Below are 18,753 nucleotides of genomic sequence, written 5' to 3'. Positions count from 1 at the left end.
GTTCCGGAGCCACTAGCGCATCCACAGCACCAATTCCACCCTCATTGTCCTCTTCCCCATTGTTTTCTTCCGAAGAACAGCAGAAACGGTACTCAAATCTTTTCTCATCTCGTTCCATTATCGACCCTAAGTTTATTGATATGGAATTCTTTTCTGATGAAACCTTTGATTGCATTCAAGCCTTTCAGAACTTAGGTCTTATACCTTTTATGTCATTATAATTGCCTATCTATCCTGAATTGGTTAAAGCTTTTTATTGTAATCTTGAAATTCAGGACAACACTCTGATTTCTGAGGTTTTTGGGATAAAAATGGTCATTGACCAGTCCCTTTTCCATGACTTAACCAAATTAACCAGTGACGGTGTACCATTTGAAGGTACACTGAATGACGACTGGAAATTTGATTTCTCTGCACATGATGCCCGCCAGTTAGTTTGCACCAACAATGTGGATATGATCGGACGTCTTCTTGCCGGGTCATTGGCTTTTGAAAGCCGCATCCTTCACTATTTAATTGTGCGTATTCTGCTTCCACGGTCTTCCAACCTTGCCCAGGTTTCTGAGGAAGATCTAATTATCATGTGGGCCTTTCATACAGGGCGTCAACTTAACTGGGCACACTTAATCAGATATCGCATGCATAAGGCATCGCGATTAAATGCTCCACTACCATATCCACAGCTTGTTACTCTCTTTCTTCGTCATTTTGGAATTCCTCTTGATTCTGAATCTTATATTCCAATCAAGAGATCCTTTTTAATTGGTGCTGTTGTGATTGCTTCTTTTGGCTACCGCAAAGAGCGTGATGGCTCTTGGGTCAAAAAGGGCGTTCCACCCGCTGATGATGAAGGCCACCTACCAGTTAAAGATAATTCCACTCTTCTTCAAAGGCTTATGGACAAGTTTGATGGACTTCAGACTTTTGTTGGTGACAAGATTGATGCCATGGAATTGCAAGTTGACATGCGGTTCAATGCTATGGAATCAAGGATCACCAGAGTTGAAGAAGATGTCTCCTTCATCCGAACTTGCTTTGATCCACCACCACCGCCGCCTTCATCCTCTTAGATTATATGTTATTATTCTACCTTAGTTTTATTAGTAGTTAAGTATTATTAGTACTTTGTTTTATCGCCGTGTATTTGGCTTTTTGTTCTAGTTATCGTAGTCTTGCACTATTATTATAATTCTCGCTTTTGTTTTGGTTAATTATGACGCTGTATGGATTTATTTTGATTTAATGGTTGGCTTTGTTTGGATATTTATTGTGTTAATGTTTGGATATTGATTGTTTTGCTCTAGTTCTTTTTGATGTTGCCAAAGGGGGAGAGAACTTGGGAGAGCACATATGGGTTAGAAATTTATTAGAAATTTATCAATAACAAAAGTTAGGCATACATGCCAAAAGATAGGGGGAGTAAGGGTTGTGTGAACGTGCTATCATCTTGTATATAGCCTGTCTTGATTTCAGGTATTGTCATCATCAAAAAGGGGGAGATTGTAGACAAAGGATCAAGCTGAATGTTTTGATGATGCCAAAGGATTACATGAATCACATGCTTCTCAAAGATTTATTCAAGACAAAGATATTCAAGATGAATGATCAAGACAGTCTCTAGAGTCTTAGGAAGGGTATATTAAATAGGAAGGGAATTCCAATTGAATTCGCAAAAGGTTTGGCCAAGAAATCTAAGTTAAAAAGGTTTTTTCAACAGATTTACTCTCTGGTAATCGATTACCAGAGGATGTAATCGATTACCAGTGGCCAAAAACGATTTACAACAGCTATTAAATTTGAATTCAAAATTTGTACTGTGTAATCGATTACACATATATGATAATCGATTACCAGCAGTTATTGAATGTTTTTAATTCAAATTTTAAAGCTTGTAATCGATTACACGCATACTGTAATCGATTACCAGAGAAGTTTTTCAGAAAATATTCTCAACAGTCACATCTTTTTACTTGATTCTTGAATGGCTGTCAAAGGCCTATATATGTGTGACTTGGGACACGAATTTGCAAAGAGTTTTTCAGAACAAAAAGGTCTTATCCTCTTAAAAAGCAAATCGTTTTATCCTCTTACAAATTCCTTGGCCAAATTACTTGTGATTCAATAAGGAATTATTTGAGTGCTCAAATTGTTCAATCTATCTCTTCCAAGAGAGATTTCTTCTTTTCTTCTTCTTCATTCCAAAAAAAAAAGGATTAAGAGACCGAGGATCTCTTGTTGTGAAAGAATTCTAAACACAAAGGAAGGGTTGTCCTTGTGTGTTTAGAACTTGTAAAAGGAATTTACATGATAGTGGAACTCTCAAGCGGGTTGCTTAGGGACTGGACGTAGGCACAAAGGTGTGGCCGAACCAGTATAAATATGAGTTTGCATTTTCTCTTCCCTTAAACTCCTTTATTTATTATTGATTTATATTCATATTCAAATTGTTCTATTTGAATCAATATTTAAGAAATTCATTATTAAGGGAATTTATAACTTGAATAGAAAGTGAAATAGAATTTCAATTGGGGAAATAAGTTGTAATATCTTAATTCAACCCCCCCTTCTTAAGATATCTGAGACCACTTGTCCAACATACACGACCATGTGCATGTATCTTGTTTCGTGAGTATCACTTAGAGATTAGCTCATATCTCATAGTGGCAATCCCACCACCATATTCACTAGGTGAATCCTCAATAAGTGGTTTGTGACTTCCACCCCTACAATAATTGTCATCGAATTCATTAAGAGATATTTTTTTTTATAAAAAATACACATATATAAACACTTCAACCTTAATATTGCCACAATTTACAATACACCTCGTCATAGGAATGAGAAACGGAACAACTCCACAAAATTTTATTTTGGTGTACTTTAGTCAACAAACAATTTCGTTGTTACCCGTTGAACTCCATTCATGGGATCACCAATCACACGGAGATGGTTGTCCATTGTTATAACTAAATAATGGGCTCTAGTCCCATTCCCCTCAACGGCTCAAGTACTTGTTGACGCGTCAACCCTTTTGTAAGCGGATCCGCAATATTATTTTCTAACCTGACAAAGTCAAGAGAAATGACACCATGAGAAATCAAATTTTTGATAGACTTATGTCTCACTCTTAAATGTCTTCTTTTTTCATTAAATTTTTTGATAGTAACTTTAGATATAACAACTTGACTATCACAATGCATTGGAATTAGAGGTATAGGCTTATTCAACAATGGCAAATCACATAACAAATTTTTAAGAAACTTAGCCTTACTAGTAGCAGTATCTAAGACAATAATTTCTGCTTCCATGGTAGAACATGAAATAATAGTTTGTTTAGTAGATTTTCATGATATTGCACCACTAGCTAAAGTAAAAACATAACCACTTGTTGATTTTATTTCATCGGAAATTCAATTTGCATCACTAAACCCCTCAATTACTACATGAAAACATGTATAATGAATGTCATAATTAATGATTCCTTTAATGTATCTAAAAACTCTTTCTAATGCAATCCAATGAGAATGATCAGGATTATTAGTATACCTTCCTAATTTACCAACTGCATATGTAATGTCAGGCCTAGAGAAGTTTGTCAAATGCAACAAAGAACCAATAATTTGAGAATATTTATGTGAAGAAATTCCTTTACTCAAATTTTTCTTTAACTTGATGGATGAGTCATAAGGAGTAAAAACAAGTTTCACATAAAAATAATTAAACTTCTTCAATAACTTTTCAACATAGTGTGATTGGGTTAAAACCATGCCATCATTTTTCTTTATTATCCAAAATCACATCTATAGGACCAAGGTCCTTCAAATCAAAATTTTTAGACAAGAAAGACTTCACATCATTTATGAAATGGATATTACTACCAAATATCAATATGTCATCCACATACAAACATAAAATGACACATCCATTATCATCAAATTGTTTCACATACACACATTTATCACTATTATTAATTTGAAAATCATACGAAAGAACAATTTGATCAAACTTTTTGTGCCATTGCTTTGGAGCTTGTTTCAAACCATATAAAGATTTAACAATCAAGAATCTATAAGTAGTACTATGCAAAGAATATCCAACAAAACATAATCAATAGTTTTTGGTCTAATTTTCCTTTTCTTATTAATAGGAATGCTAACCTTTGCTAGACGCTCCCACATGTTAAGATATTTCAGATTTGATTCTCTTTTTTCTCCACAGCTCATAAGGGGTTTTTTCAAAATATTTATAAGGTACCATATTAAAAATACAACATGTAGAATATAAAGCTTCATCCAAGTGTTCATTTTATTGCTTTGTGTGTTGTATTTTCACATGTTTATTTTTTTTAGAAAGAGGCTACATATATAGAGACAACCAGTCACCAACGTGTAGCAAGAAAATACTTGTAGCAATAGCAATAACGTTAAACAATAGAAATTAAAACCAAACAACAAACTTTCTAATTTTAAAGACTTGTAACGTTCATACAAAAGTTTGACCAAGTAAAAGATAACTTCCTAACATAAGAATGAAAATAGTGAGATGCTTTTAGTTTTTCACGGAAACTAATTCTAAAAGCATTTTATCTTTAAAAAACATAATTGATAAAGAAAATATATTTTAATTTTAAATTATAAGAAAATATTTTCCAACAATCTCCCACTAATTTAAAATTTAAGGAAATGAAATAATATAATAAAAACATTTTTAATGGAGCATAATATATTCTTTTTTTACTAAAAAGGGACTCAATCATATCCATTAGAGACATTGTGATAAAACAGAATGTTAAAAGACTATATAAGAAGAAAGTAGATTTTTCTCTCTAACACTGTTAGAAAATTAAAATAAAATAAAAGAAATAAATAAAAAGAAAATGAAAAGCTTTGAATTAAATAACATAATAGTAGCAAAATAACTTTAATTGGCAGAATTCATGAATCAACAATCCACTATATCATACAATAAGCACAAAGAAAAAATAAATCATTCAATTATTTAGAAACATGCTGGTTGTTATATCTCCAGTCCTTCACTTTTTTTAATATAAACATGCCTAAAATCATTCAAGTATAAAATATCAACCACTAGCTAGTTCTAAAGATGTTGCACTAATGTATGAAAATTTTCAATTATTTAGAAGTTATAACTGCTAGTTTTGAACTACTTAATTGGCTATAATCAAATTTAGTGTGTACTTGCTTCATTTATATGAAAGAGTCATCACTTATCAAACTAGAACATTGGTAATGAACAATTTATACAGAACACCCCTTGAAATTACCTTTTTGACCATTTTGTTCACAAGATCCTTTTGCTTTATCCCAACTGCCATTGCAAACAAATTGGTTGATGCATTTTCCTTATTCTGTTCAAATGTGTGCAAGTCAAAACATAACCACAAGAGGAAAGAAAAATAACCAGGAGAAGAATAGCATAAAAGAGAATGCAAACTGAGGCTGAACTCAATTAAAGAGACTACTTACAAAAATATCTATATAGTGTAGAAATTGTAGAGGTTAATGCGGCTTAGGCTCACAAAATCAGAATATGTAAGCAATTGCAAATTTTCTCCTGATAAAACACAGCAGAATATTTGAACAGATTATTCTTGACTCTTGCTTTAGTATATTTTTACTAACACCGGAAATAAACATACATGCTAGTTATTCTTAACATTATTAACTTTGCAAAGTACCCAATCCCTATAGTTAAGTTTCTAACACAAGCTGAGTTTGTGGGAGAAGATCTGGAATCGATCCCCACATAATACAATCTTGAAAAGGGCTGTAGAGCTTTAAGTGTAATTAAGTTTCGATCAAGGATTAATTTCATAACGGATTCAAAAGACTAAAACTTGTGAAAATATCTTGAGATACCACTTGTAAGCCTAAGATCCTAATTACAATGATATCAAATAAATAAAACTCTGCAAAGTGAAAACAATAGTGACAACATTCATTAGTAGTACTAGTACAAACAAATTTACATTTCCCAAGAATAAAATGTATGACCTTAATACATATCCGTTGCCTCGTAGGTCACAGGACAAAAAGTTGAGTGGTCATGAATGACTGAAACTCACCTCTATTGTCTTAGTCATAGAAAGATCCCACAAATTCCGCATTTCCAAATCAGAAGTGTCGAAGATTATGCCTTCAGGTAATGCATGACTTCCCCCAGGCCTGCACTGATTCTATTAAGCAAAATAAGCAAATATAAGCATCTAAGATGAACATCCCAAACAGTATCAATGAATCAAATACTTTCTAATTTGGTAGTAGAATAAATATTACGTGGGTGTTTTTCTTTTACTGAATTTATGTATAATGATTAAGTCTTTGTTTAGATAAATATTAATAAAATTTGTTATAAATAGAATTAATTTTATAAAGTTGATTTTAAAGTGATACCATTTATGCTTAAATATTTTATTATAAGTTAAAAATAAATAAAATTCAGTATAAAATTTTGATTTAGCTTAAAAGTTATTTTAACTCAACCAATTTTGGATCTAATCAATTCTAAAATTTTCTTTGTTTTCATGAAACTAGACATATAAAATTTATTTAAAATCAATTTTAAATTCTAATCAATTTTGTAACGTAAAATAGAAAATTTTAAACGGACATGTTAAGTTTTTGCTGTTTACTGAAGGCACGGTAAGACGATAAGTTGATAAGTTAGCTGGAGAGGGTCCCAATAACAACTTAGAAAGCAACTTCAGCCGGGGAAGCAATGCAACTATCCAATCCAAGGATTGTAATTAACCCGATAACAAAACAAAACTCATGATCAACATTTTAAAGTGTCAATTTTCTATAAATATTGAAATTTGGAAACATTCACTACTACAAAAAAGACAAACGACGACGGTAAAAAATAACATACAAAGACGGTTTTGTACTATCTTTAAAACTAACGCCATTAAAAATTAAGACTTTCGACAACAATTTTATAAAACCCGTCTTGGAAAAATATTGTCTTGTCTTAGAAAGGTCTAAGACGGTCGTTAACTAAGTAATATCTTAAAAAAGATAACTTTTTAAGGCAATCGTTAGCTTTGCAAAGTCTTATAAATGAACATTTTCTTGTCAACGGTTTCTTTTGTACTTCAACAGCTAATTTCGCGAATACTTATAATTTAATAAATTACTTTTTAAGCTACTAATTAACTTTTTAACTAATTTTATCAATCATAATCATAACTTCTTATTTGATTTGATGTAAAAATTGATATTCTACGTGGTTTTGAATAATAAATGTAGAATTGTTTCTACGCTTATAAATTCAAACTTTCTGGTTCTAGCCTCAATCCTTGCTCTTTAAACCCTCCAAATCCGATTAACTCTGTTTCTATTTTTAATCATAAGCATGGTTATATCATTTATTTATAAAATACAGTGCAGTTTACAATATTGCCCTGTATGGTATCGTGGCATATGCACTCTTTAACCTACTTAGTTTGCAACTCAACAAATAGGTGGGCCCAAAGCCCAAAAGATAAGCACAATAGACAATTTCTTTTAATTTTTGAGACCAAAATTGGGGATTTTGTCCAATATAGTATAAAATATGATGGCACTTTTTAAATTAAATACAAGCATATTACATCAATTTTATAATTAACTGATGTAGAAAATATATTATCAAATTTAAGGAAACATATTATCAAATAGGGTGAAACTCCAAAATCATTTCTCTAGAAGAAACTCCAAATGAAATTAGACCTTTTTTGATTTGCATGTCTAAGGAAACATATTATCAAATGTAAGCAAGGGAAAAGAAGGGACTTACTTCTCAAACTTGGGATTCAGTAATTTGATTGGTACTGGCTTTTGTTTCCGCATTTGAAGTGGTCGCCTTAAAGTGTGATGCTTGTCCACTTTCAACTTAATGAGCTCAGCCACATCTTTAATTTTATCTCATAATGCATTTGACATATTTTTCTGTTCTGCTATTTCATTTAATAATTTCAAAATTGGTAGGAATATTTCAGGAAATGAACTTAAGCCTTCATAGACGTTAACGTATCCTTGTAGAGTTTCAATGACTGCAACTAATACACTAGCCCTGTAATCAAAGAATCGTAATTAGCCAACATAAATAAAAACCATAAACCTTCAAAAAGGAATCATCAAGATCTGAACATAGAAATCTTCAATATTAGGAGCATCAATATTAATTAACAAGACTATAGCTATAACACAAAATCTAGATGACCAGCTCTTGATAATGCAACTCAAATACACATCCCTGCATGCCTGCCTAACATTTTTTTCTGTTTTAAAAACACAAAGTGACCCCATTCAAAACCAAGACCGTCAACATAAGAACAACAAGGATGTAACCCTTTTTCTTTCTAGATAATTAATTGGTCGTAACTCGTAACAAATTATTGGTTACCTGAAACTAACATAAGTGAAGAAAGAAGAGTCTTCTGGCATGTCTATTATCTTTGAAGAAATTCAGAGGACTAATCTCATTCACTATATGGTGTATGGATAGGAGAGGCTTGAGAGCTTTCAGTTCCATAAGATGATATAACTGGCATAAAACAAATATGGTCATTTCAGTGTCCATACATAAAACTGTAATACAACCATGAAGTACAACACCACATTCTCAATATTGTACCCCAAATGCAGGGTCGAACTAGCTTGAGAGCTTTCAGTTCCATAAGATGATATAACTGGCATAAAACAAATATGGTCATTTCAGTGTCCATACATAAAACTGTAATACAACCATGAAGTACAACACCACATTCTCAATATTGTACCCCAAATGCAGGGTCGAACTAGGTTATGGATAAACTCAAGTGCTAGCATATCATAATAATCCTCCATTAAATGTTCTTCTACTATCTATTTATTATGTTAAAAGTATAGTATTTAACTAATAAAAGAAAAATGACCCTGTTCCATATTATTTATTGTCAAGAGTAATACAGTCACAAAATTTAGCCTAGATTGGAAAAAGATAAAATGTTAGGGTATTAATATAGGGCATCAGCAGAAAAGTTCAAGAAAATGTACAACAACTGCTTCAATGCACTTGTTTTCTCAAGTGGATTTTGAAGTACAAAAGAAACTGTTTACAAGGAAAGGAGGGTACAGTCTAAATGGAAAGAGAAGAATGATATCACATTTTGCAGCAAACCAAGATACAACACCAATGAAATCACCAGGAGTGTCCACAAATGTTACTTCATCTAACGACTGAAAGAAAATAATTGCTTCAAGTTCAAGCACAAACAATGACAAAATCATTGGAGTTGGAAATATAAATAAAACTCACAGGGTGTGGCATTTGAGAGCATTGGAACTTAGATAAAAATGAACCTCCAAATGTTGCCAGGCCACCAAAAGGCATGTGAGCATCAACAACAATAGTATTTCCAGGAATGCTTCTTTGATCAGGTCCAGACTAAATAAAAAGAGTTTTGAAACAAGCACCATGAGCATGATCAAAATAAAACTTGACAGAATTTAGAAGAAAAAAATGGTAACAATAACATCATGATTTCTATTATTTATCACACATAAATATTTTTCTATATGGACTTTATTGACTTCCAGAGGCAATATGAGAACAAGAATGAAACTTCTTGTACCATGACAACAAGAAATCTATCAGTGGTAGGCTCTGGTCCAACATGTGCTCCTACAAAGTTAAGATCATGAATCAATCAGTCATCAATTTTATGAATGAAGAAATTACTACAATGTTAATGAGAACTAGTACCATGCTCTCAGAAACACAGTTAACAAAATTTAGTACTTTTATTTATACATTGGGTGCAAATGCTACTTACCAACAATGGAGACACATCATACATCTATCTCAAGTAATAATCAACACAAGTGAGAAAAAGTACTGCATTTTTCCCAATAAAAATGTGAACAGAATTGACGACATTCACCAAGCACCTTTGTACCATAAAATCGATCATGTGAATATTGAAGTGTAATTGCACCTTTGCACCCCACAACCCCGTATGTCAATTATTTTGCTTAAACGCTTAATCACGCATTCAAGTGAGCATTATTGGCAGATAAGCTTCAAGGATCTCTCAAAGTCTCAAGTCTCAATCACATAAGAATCAGATGTTCAGATAAAGAGAAATTATCAATTCATCTCCAAAATAATGAACATACAACACCAACAAGGCAAAAACTAAATGAACAAAATGGAATGCACAGCATGGAATCATGTAGCTTGGAAATTTGAATTTCATGAAAACCAAGACAGACTCTAGATTTGAGAATAAACAACCGGATTCACTTTCTTTAAGATTTTGAACCAAACCACCGGTTAGTTTGGAACACTTGAGGCTGAGGAGTCCCTGTATATTATCAGTAAAACAATCCAATCAAATAGTATTTATTAAAAGAATACAATAATATAACTAATTAATAAAAGAATAAAAATATTAAGTTGCATATCTAACCATTTACCTCCGGCGGGGCATTAATTGTTAAACTCATTTGCTGGGAAAAAGAACAATAAGGAAAGGAATCAATAGAATTAATTAACACAATCTATTTATTTGATAAATAAAGCATAAGATAAGATGAAAAACACAACTTACTGCTACTAAAGCATCGAGTCCTTCCAATACGGGAGGTTTAATATTTTCCTTGTCAACTGTAATAAAGGGAAATAGAGCTATGAATTACCATCGCATGTATCACATTCATATAGCATCCAAGTTATAAATAAACTCATTTTAGCAATTTCTAATGAAGAGGGGAAAATTATGAAAGTACACTTGCTTTGCGTTTTGAGGATATCTGAGTTAAGTTCTTGCCCTACTTGTGCTAGTGAAACCAACTGTTTATAACAATGAAAATTGAATTCAAAAGCCAGCGGGAATCAGATATGTCACGAGATGAAACGAAACGAAATGATGATTAAAATGTGAAACCTGCATTGCAGTAACAAACTCCGTGAAGCCCAAAAACCCTTGTCTTTTGACATCGGCGAGAGCCCAGAGTCGCTTCAGTTGAGAGCGCGACAAGTTGGAGAGAGCGAAGAACTTTGTGGTGTCATTCCCAGAGATTCGACCATCTCCATCTACCGTTCAATTCCAAATTTCCAAATCAAAATGAATTGTTTCAATCTCAAACTCTGAAGTGAGCAAAATTATTGAAAAAAGACTAACCTGAATCTACCAAATTAAACCATTCCTGATACGTCTTTGTTTCCTCTTTCGAACGCGATTCGATCTTCATCTTCGTCGCGATTTTCTTTTTACCTAAACGCATGAGGCAAGTGGAAACTGTGACATCCTGAAATTTCTACCCAGAATTTTGTAAGCGATATATTTTAAATAATTATATATATAAGTATTATTCAGTATATATATATATATATTCTTGGAAGAAGTATGTACATTGAGGGAAAGATACGCGGGTTAGGCTAATTAACGAAGAGTAGTCCATAACTGGACAGTTATAGATTAATTCTCAATTAATTAGTCTAAAAATTATCGTTTTGTGTGCAACTAAAAATTTAAAAAAACCAACCTTTGAACCACGCTCAGGGTTTCATTCTGAGTGTTTTGATATATATATTGTCTACTTTCAAAAACGAGCCCCGACGGGTGCAGAGAAACGCGATGGACTGGAACCAGAGAAGCGGCATGCAAATCGAGGCAGAATTTTAGCATTCAAAAGGTCAAATTTTTCTCTCCTTGTGGCTGAGTATGAAGTCACATCAAGAGAAAAGTGGGCCCCTTTTTGCTCCACTCAAAATGGGACAAGTGACAAGTGCTTTAAAAAAAATAATAGGAAAAAGAAAATCATTTTTTTTCTTAAAAAGCCACATTCTTTCTCTTCACTCAGCAGAAAATTCAGAAGCTCTTCTTTTCATCTCCCACGTTGCTTTTCTTCTCCCTTTCTCCTCCACCATTGTTGCCCATTAAAGCTCCAAACTTTGCTCTTTATTTCTACTCCAAATTGCAAAGGGAAGCCATTTTCGGAGTCGTGAAGCGCACCTCTACGTTGTGGGACTTAGAATTTCAGGTATGAGTGGACTTCTTCTCACATGAAATTCGTGGGTATTGGGTTTTTGGGAGATATGATGGGTAGGTCTACTAGGTTTATGCCTTATGGTAGTTATTTGTGAAGGAATTTGTTGAAAGCATGCTAAACTTGACATGTTTAATGTGAGTAATGCTACCCATTCTGTTTTAGGGTTTTATGATGATGCTTTCTGATGTTTGTGTGCTGAAATTGTTGGTAGAAAACTGATAGAGATGATGGGGAGAGTTAACTTAGGGTTAAATGTGAGAATGGTAGTGATGTGAGTGGAAAAGTGTGAGATTTTGAGGGTTAGAGAAGCCAAATTTGGGGTTAGTGGAAATTGGAGTCTAAAGTGAGTTGATTCTAGTTTAGAATGACAATTAGGACTTGTAGGAAGACTTGGGAAGAGCAAATGAGAAAAATGACTGACAAAGGTGAAAGCAAGAGTCATTTCTAGGGTAAATTGGGTGTTGAGGGGTCAAATTTTGAATCGATGGAGTTTTTGCCTTAAAACCAGTTTAAGCAAGTCTAAATCAATGTTATGGACTTGATTGAGATGAGAGATTACCCCAAAATTAACCAATTCTCATTTTCACTTCTCAAACCTTGAAAATCCACTAAATTGATGGGTTTTGGACACCTAGATTTGGATTTACCTTGATCTGAATCTTGTTTTTGGTTTAAATACGATTTATACATGATTTAGGACTTGTAGGATCCAATTTGAGCAAAATTGGATGTGGGCAAGATGGATTTCGAAATCTGCCCTATTATGCAGAAAATTGTTGTTGAATTGTGCAGCAGAATTTTTCAACATGTGCAGAAAATGCTTGTGCATTATTGGTTATGGGAAAGGTAGTACATATTGGGTTTTGGACATTTTCTAGCAGATCCCAACGGTCAAAAGGTAAATTTATGTACTAGGAACCTCCAGTAAAATTTTCAAGTCGATCCAACGGTTAACGAATCGGAACGAAGAGAATGTTACTGGAGTATTTGAGTAAGGAAAGTTGTAATATGTGAATGTGTTTTGGGCAGAGTTTTCTGCCTCTGCCCTGTTTTCTTGGTTTAGGGTAGTTCATGATGTTTGGAAATTGAATTTCTTGGATATTGTGGAAGCTTGGAGGGGTTGATGGGGACCCGGTGCTGAGAGGAACAAGGATAAGGGCTACGTAGGAGTATGTGAGCTCAGTTGAAGGTGGGCAATTGGGGATGGTGGGTTCATGTTTGATTTGTGGAAGTGGGAGAGTTGATTTGTGCCATCGCCCGATTGCCACCTAGTACCACATATGACGGGTGTCCCATAATCCAACAAGCTTGATGTGAGAAAGCGTGGAAGAGTCAGTCTTCCTACTTTTGTTTGTTGACAATCGAGTGGTACCTGAAGATATGTCACGGGGGTTAGGAGACCTTGGGGACGTCAGGTGGGGTGCTATTGCCCAAAACCAAGCTTGACCAATCCCGACCCAACCCGGGCATAGTTAGTCAGTGAGAACCTGTGACGTACCTAAACAGGCGAGCTCCTGGCAGTCAACCAATAAAAGAACAAAGACCAAAAAGCAAGGAGGCTTGTGTGGCGGCTGGCCAGCTATGAATCTTAAGTGGTATCTGGAATTTGGCCTCTGGTAATCGATTACCAAGGGTGTGTAATCGATTCCAAGGCTTAAAAATGGAGACAGGAAGTTAAAATGGCCTCTGGTAATCGATTACCAAGGGTGTGTAATCGATTACAGGGCTTAAAAATGGAGACAGGATGTTAAGGTGGCCTCTGGTAATCGATTACCAATGGGGTGTAATCGATTACACAGAGTAACAGGGCACTGATAATCGATTACCAGTTAGGTGTAATCAATTACACAGTGTAATTTGTAGGTTTCCATGTGCAGAAGCTGTGTAACTCAAGTTTGGGCACTGGTAATCGATTATATACTTTGATAATCGATTACCAGAGAGGAAATCCCTTGAGAATGATATTTTGACTACGTGTAGCCGTTATGGGACGCATTGTATTGTTGCCTGTAGTTAGATTTCTTATGAAAGAGTCTACCCTCTTTCTTCTATTTCTTGTAGATCGCGATGGCAGTGCCGTTAATCCATGATCGCGTGGTGATGGAGTGCCTAGAGGGAGTTTGGGAGACCCTTGAAGGCAATGAGAGGTGCCGATTCCGTGGCACGATTCGACTCACTGCTACTTCATTGGTACATCCAGAGGTACCTGCACGCACGCTTCAGCAGCCTGTGGAGTGGATACTACCTACACCTACTCCATATTGACCAGTGGAGCCAGTTCAAGTGATAGAGGTGTCATCCTCTGAAGAGGATCCTGAGGAGGACCCAGAGGAGTTACCTCCTGAGCCCGCTGTGGATGCTCTTGACTTACCTGAGGATGATGAAGACCCACTCCTTGATGTTGATTTTCCAGAGGATATCATGTCAGCATCTGAGGCAGACTCTACAAAGGGGAGTGGCCCTGGAGGGATAGCGAATAGTGAAGACTCTTCATCATAGCAGATGGCTCCTTAGACTAGGTTTACATACTTTTTGTGGGTGGGTGTATCTAGTACAGACTGCTGGGTTTACTCTTTTGATTTTTGGGTGGGTAGACCTATTGTATAGAAATTTTGATGATTGTATATATGTGGCTGAAGCCACCACAGTTGATACCTTTGCTCTGGATGTCACTGTGTATTTTGCAAACTCCCATATTTTGGACAGTTTTAGATGATGAATGTAATTATGTTTAATCTTGTTATTTGAAAAGGAAGTGTTAACAAACTTTATTAAAAAGATTTTATCGACCGCATTTTATTATTTTTCATGTGACGACCTAAAATGATGGTTGGTATATTTTTCTTTTTGAAAGAGCAAAATAGTTTAGAGGTTATGAGTGATTGGAAAGAAATGACTCCGAATAGAGTTGTGAACTGGCCATTCAGGACTCTATAGTGATAATTTTCCTTCTGAATAATTACTGTGAAAAAGAGAGAGAAAGAAAAAGAAAAAAAAAATTCCCATGGTTTCTGTTATTTAAATTATTACTATTAAACCATTCATTATTTAGGGATGCCACAATTGGTGGTATCAGAGCAAAAGTTGGATTCTAGTGAACCTGTCCATGGTCTTACTGTGTGAATGCTGTGTATCTCTGAAACTTGGAAGTAGGTTTCGGGGAGTGACGTTCAGTCACAAATTGTGTGTAATTCTACTTTCTTTTCTTGAGCAAGAATGTGCAATTGATTCAGTAGAATTGTTGTAGATATATATATATATATATATATATATATATATATATATATATATATATATATATATATACATACATATATAGAGAGGCATATTGTTGTAACTGTCATGGCCTATATGGTACACTCTCTCAATAGAATTTCTTGGATACTAATAGCTTCCCTACAGGTTAGGTATGGCAGGACGTGGTAGGGATCAGAACCGTGATGTCCTAGACCGCATCACAGTTGTGCTGGAAACTCTAGTGCAGGAACGTGATGTGGAGCCGGCAGAGTATTGGGGATTCATGGCTTTTCGTAAGAACCACCCGCCAAAGTTCAGTGGGGACTATGATCCAGAAGGTGCTAGGTTGTGGTTAGCTGAGACTGAGAAGATTTTCGAGGCGATGGATTGCCTCGAGGAGCATAAGGTCCCTTATGCGACATTCATGCTCCAAGGAGAAGCTGAGAACTGGTGGAAGTTCGTGAGACCTACATTTGTTGCACCTGGAGGCGTGATTCCTTGGAATGCCTTCAAGGAAAAATTCCTAGAAAATTATTTTCCACGAGATCTCAAGAAGCGAAAGGCGAGGGATTTTCTGGATTTGAAGCAGGGAAACATGTCCGTTGGGGAATACACGACCAAATTTAATGAACTTCTACAGTACTGGCCTCAATACCAAGATGCTCGGAACGAAGAAGACTTATGTGCTCAGCTTGAGAATGGGCTTCGACTGGAGATTCAACAGGCAGTTAGCTACATGCAGATCACGGATTTCAATCAACTGGTGACAAAGTGCAGAATATTTGAGGACAAGATGAAGGAGAGACAAGCTAGAGGCTTTGGAGGACCACAGAGAAGCCATCCTTTTAGAGGAAACAGTAATAAGAGGATGAAGCCATATTCTAGCAACAATGGGAAACAACCTATGACTACGTCCAACATGAGCCAGTCAAGGGGGACTGGGGTACAATGCTTTCAGTGCGGAGGACCGCATCTTAGAAGAAATTGCCCACAACTCCAGCAGACACAGGAGAATCGTTGTTATATTTGTGGCAAGGTAGGCCATTATGCTCGAGAGTGTAGGATGACTGGGAGACTGACGGTAACTGCCAATTCCAACACAGTCAATCATGGGTCTACTAATCCCACAAGGAGCGGTAATGTTAGCAACAACAACAACACTAGTGGTGGAAGACCAAAGGTACCCTCCCGGGTATTTACTATGAGTGGATCAGAAGCTGCTGCCTCCGACGATTTGATACAGGGTAAGTGTTTGATTGCTGATAAACTGCTAGATGTACTCTATGATTCGGGTGCCACGCATTCATTCATATCACATGCATGTGTGGAGAGGTTGGGGTTATGTACGACAGAGTTACCATATGATATGGTGGTGTCTACTTCGACTAACGAGCCTATAACCACCTCTCGGGTGTGTTTGAAGTGTCCTATAATTGTTGAGGGTCGATCTTTTATGGCGGATTTGATTTGCCTACCTTTAGCTCATCTAGATGTGATCTTAGGGATGAATTGGTTATCTACTAACCATATCTTTCTAGACTGCAAGGAGAAGATGCTAGTATTTGGTGGAAATGTAATTCCAAATGAACCATTGAAAGAGAATGCGGCCAACGATGGAGCGGGGATGTTCGAACTTACATGGTGTTGTTCTCCATGAATATGGAAGAGGTCTCTGAAGTTAGCAGTATACCGGTGGTGTCAGAATTTCCAGAGGTTTTTCCTGATGACATTTGTGAATTACCACTTGAGAGAGAAGTGGAATTCATTATTGACTTGGTGCCTGAGGCGAATCCAGTGTTGATCGCGCCCTATTGAATGTCTCCAGTAGAACTAGCAGAGGTGAAGGCACAAGTGCAGGATTTCTTAAGTAAACAATTTGTTCGCCCAAGCGTATCACCGTGGGGAGCGCTGGTCTTACTGGTTAAAAAGAAGGATGGAAGTATGAGGATGTGCGTAGACTACCGGCAGTTGAACAAAGTCACTATCAAGAACAAATATCCTCTACCGAGGATAGATGATTTGATTGATCAATTGAGGGGAGCGACGGTATTTTCGAAGATCGATTTGCGATCGGGGTATCATCAAATCCGAGTTAAGAAGGAAGATATCCCAAAGACTGCGTTTCGGACTCGGTATGGGCATTATGAGTATTTAGTCATGCCATTTGGAGTGACTAATGCTCCGGTTATCTTCATGGACTATATGAACCGTATATTCCATGATTACTTAGATCAGTTCGTGGTTGTGTTCATTGATGATATCCTAGTGTATTCAAGGAATAAGGAGGAGCATGAGAAGCACTTGAGAATTATGTTGCATATCCTGAGGGATAGGAAATTGTTCGCCAAATTGTCGAAATGTGAATTTTGGTTAGAGAAAGTGCAGTTCTTGGGGCACGTGATTTCTAAAGACGGGGTTGCGGTGGATCCGATTAAAGTGGAGTCGGTTATGGAGTGGCAACAACCAACAACTCCAACAGAGGTTCGAAGTTTCTTGGGGTTGGCCGGCTATTATAGGAAATTCATTGAGGGATTTTCTAAGTTAGCGCTACCCCTAACTAAATTGACTCGTAAGAATGAGAAGTTTGTCTGGAATGAGAAATGTGATCAAAGCTTCCAAGAGTTGAAGAGGCGATTGACAATAGCTCCATTGTTAATTTTGCCCGACCCTAAGAGACCATTTGAAGTGTATTGCGATGCGAGCGGGCAAGGCTTGGGGTGTGTGTTAATGCAGGAGGGAAGAGTAGTGGCTTATGCTTCACGCCAATTGCGTCCTCATGAAGTTAACTATCCGACCCATGACTTGGAACTAGCAGCGGTGGTCTTTGCTTTAAAGATTTGGAGGCATTATTTATACGGTACTCATTTTGAAGTGTTCAGCGATCACAAGAGCCTCAAATACTTGTTCGATCAGAAGGTACTCAATATAAGGCAACGAAGATGGATGGAGTTCCTCAAAGATTATGATTTTGCTCTTTCCTACCATCCAGGAAAGGCTAATGTAGTAGTCGACGCGCTAAGCCGGAAGTCCTTACATGTTGCGACCATGATGAGTCTGGAACAGAGATTGATAGAGGAATTTCGAGATCTGAATCTAGCAATCGAGATGCGACCCAAGAGCTTATTTGTGGGAGCATTGCAGATCACCAATGAATTCGTAGATCACATACGCGAGGCTCAAGAGGATGACCAGTTTCTGCAAGGCTAAGTGTTAGATGCAATGGGAGATAAGGATGTGGAGTTTAAGAAGGACACAACCGGGTTAATTAGATTCAAGGGGAGGATATGTGTACCACCTTTAGATGATTTGAAAGTTAAGATCTTGGAAGAAGCACATAAAAGCTGTCTTAGTTTCCATCCAGGAATGACTAAGATGTACCAAGATTTGAAGAGAAGTTTTTGGTGGCATGGCATGAAGAAAGATGTAGCTGAATATGTAGCAAAATGTTTGACATGTCAAAAGGCTAAGGCTGAACACC

General features: G+C 36.0%; 2 protein-coding genes across 8 annotated transcripts; one reads left to right on the top strand and one right to left on the bottom strand.

The window, feature by feature from the left end:
• Positions 1–2,834: 2,834 nt before the first annotated feature.
• LOC100794877 (EH domain-containing protein 2) lies at positions 2,835–11,349 on the bottom strand. 7 transcript variants are annotated; one of them, XM_041017795.1, is made up of 13 exons: positions 11,168–11,320; positions 10,931–11,079; positions 10,773–10,836; positions 10,595–10,650; positions 10,461–10,493; positions 9,617–9,666; positions 9,301–9,429; positions 8,407–8,547; positions 7,798–8,073; positions 6,086–6,196; positions 5,487–5,574; positions 5,285–5,368; positions 2,835–3,063 (listed from the first exon to the last, which is right to left on the bottom strand). In XM_041017795.1, the coding sequence occupies exons 1-8, from the start codon at positions 11,268–11,270 to the stop codon at positions 8,526–8,528; spliced, it is 606 nt and encodes a 201-aa protein (XP_040873729.1). In that variant the 5' UTR covers positions 11,271–11,320; the 3' UTR covers positions 2,835–3,063; positions 5,285–5,368; positions 5,487–5,574; positions 6,086–6,196; positions 7,798–8,073; positions 8,407–8,525. The 7 variants fall into 7 exon arrangements, with proteins under 7 accessions (XP_040873729.1, XP_014634784.1, XP_040873730.1 ...); XM_014779298.2 differs by having other exon boundaries at positions 10,779–10,836; XM_041017796.1 differs by lacking the exon at positions 5,487–5,574.
• A 4,098-nt stretch (positions 11,350–15,447) lies between these two features.
• LOC102662869 (uncharacterized) lies at positions 15,448–17,090 on the top strand. Its single transcript, XM_006586461.1, has 3 exons — positions 15,448–15,613; positions 15,710–16,411; positions 16,942–17,090. The coding sequence occupies exons 1-3, from the start codon at positions 15,448–15,450 to the stop codon at positions 17,088–17,090; spliced, it is 1,017 nt and encodes a 338-aa protein (XP_006586524.1).
• The last annotated feature ends 1,663 nt before the right edge of the window (positions 17,091–18,753 follow it).

The sequence above is a fragment of the Glycine max genome, chromosome 8 (assembly GCF_000004515.6).
Source record: "Glycine max cultivar Williams 82 chromosome 8, Glycine_max_v4.0, whole genome shotgun sequence".
NCBI lineage: Eukaryota > Viridiplantae > Streptophyta > Magnoliopsida > Fabales > Fabaceae > Glycine > Glycine max.
The sequence above is the reverse complement of the archived record's forward strand: the minus strand, read 5'-3'. Positions and strand labels throughout refer to the sequence as shown.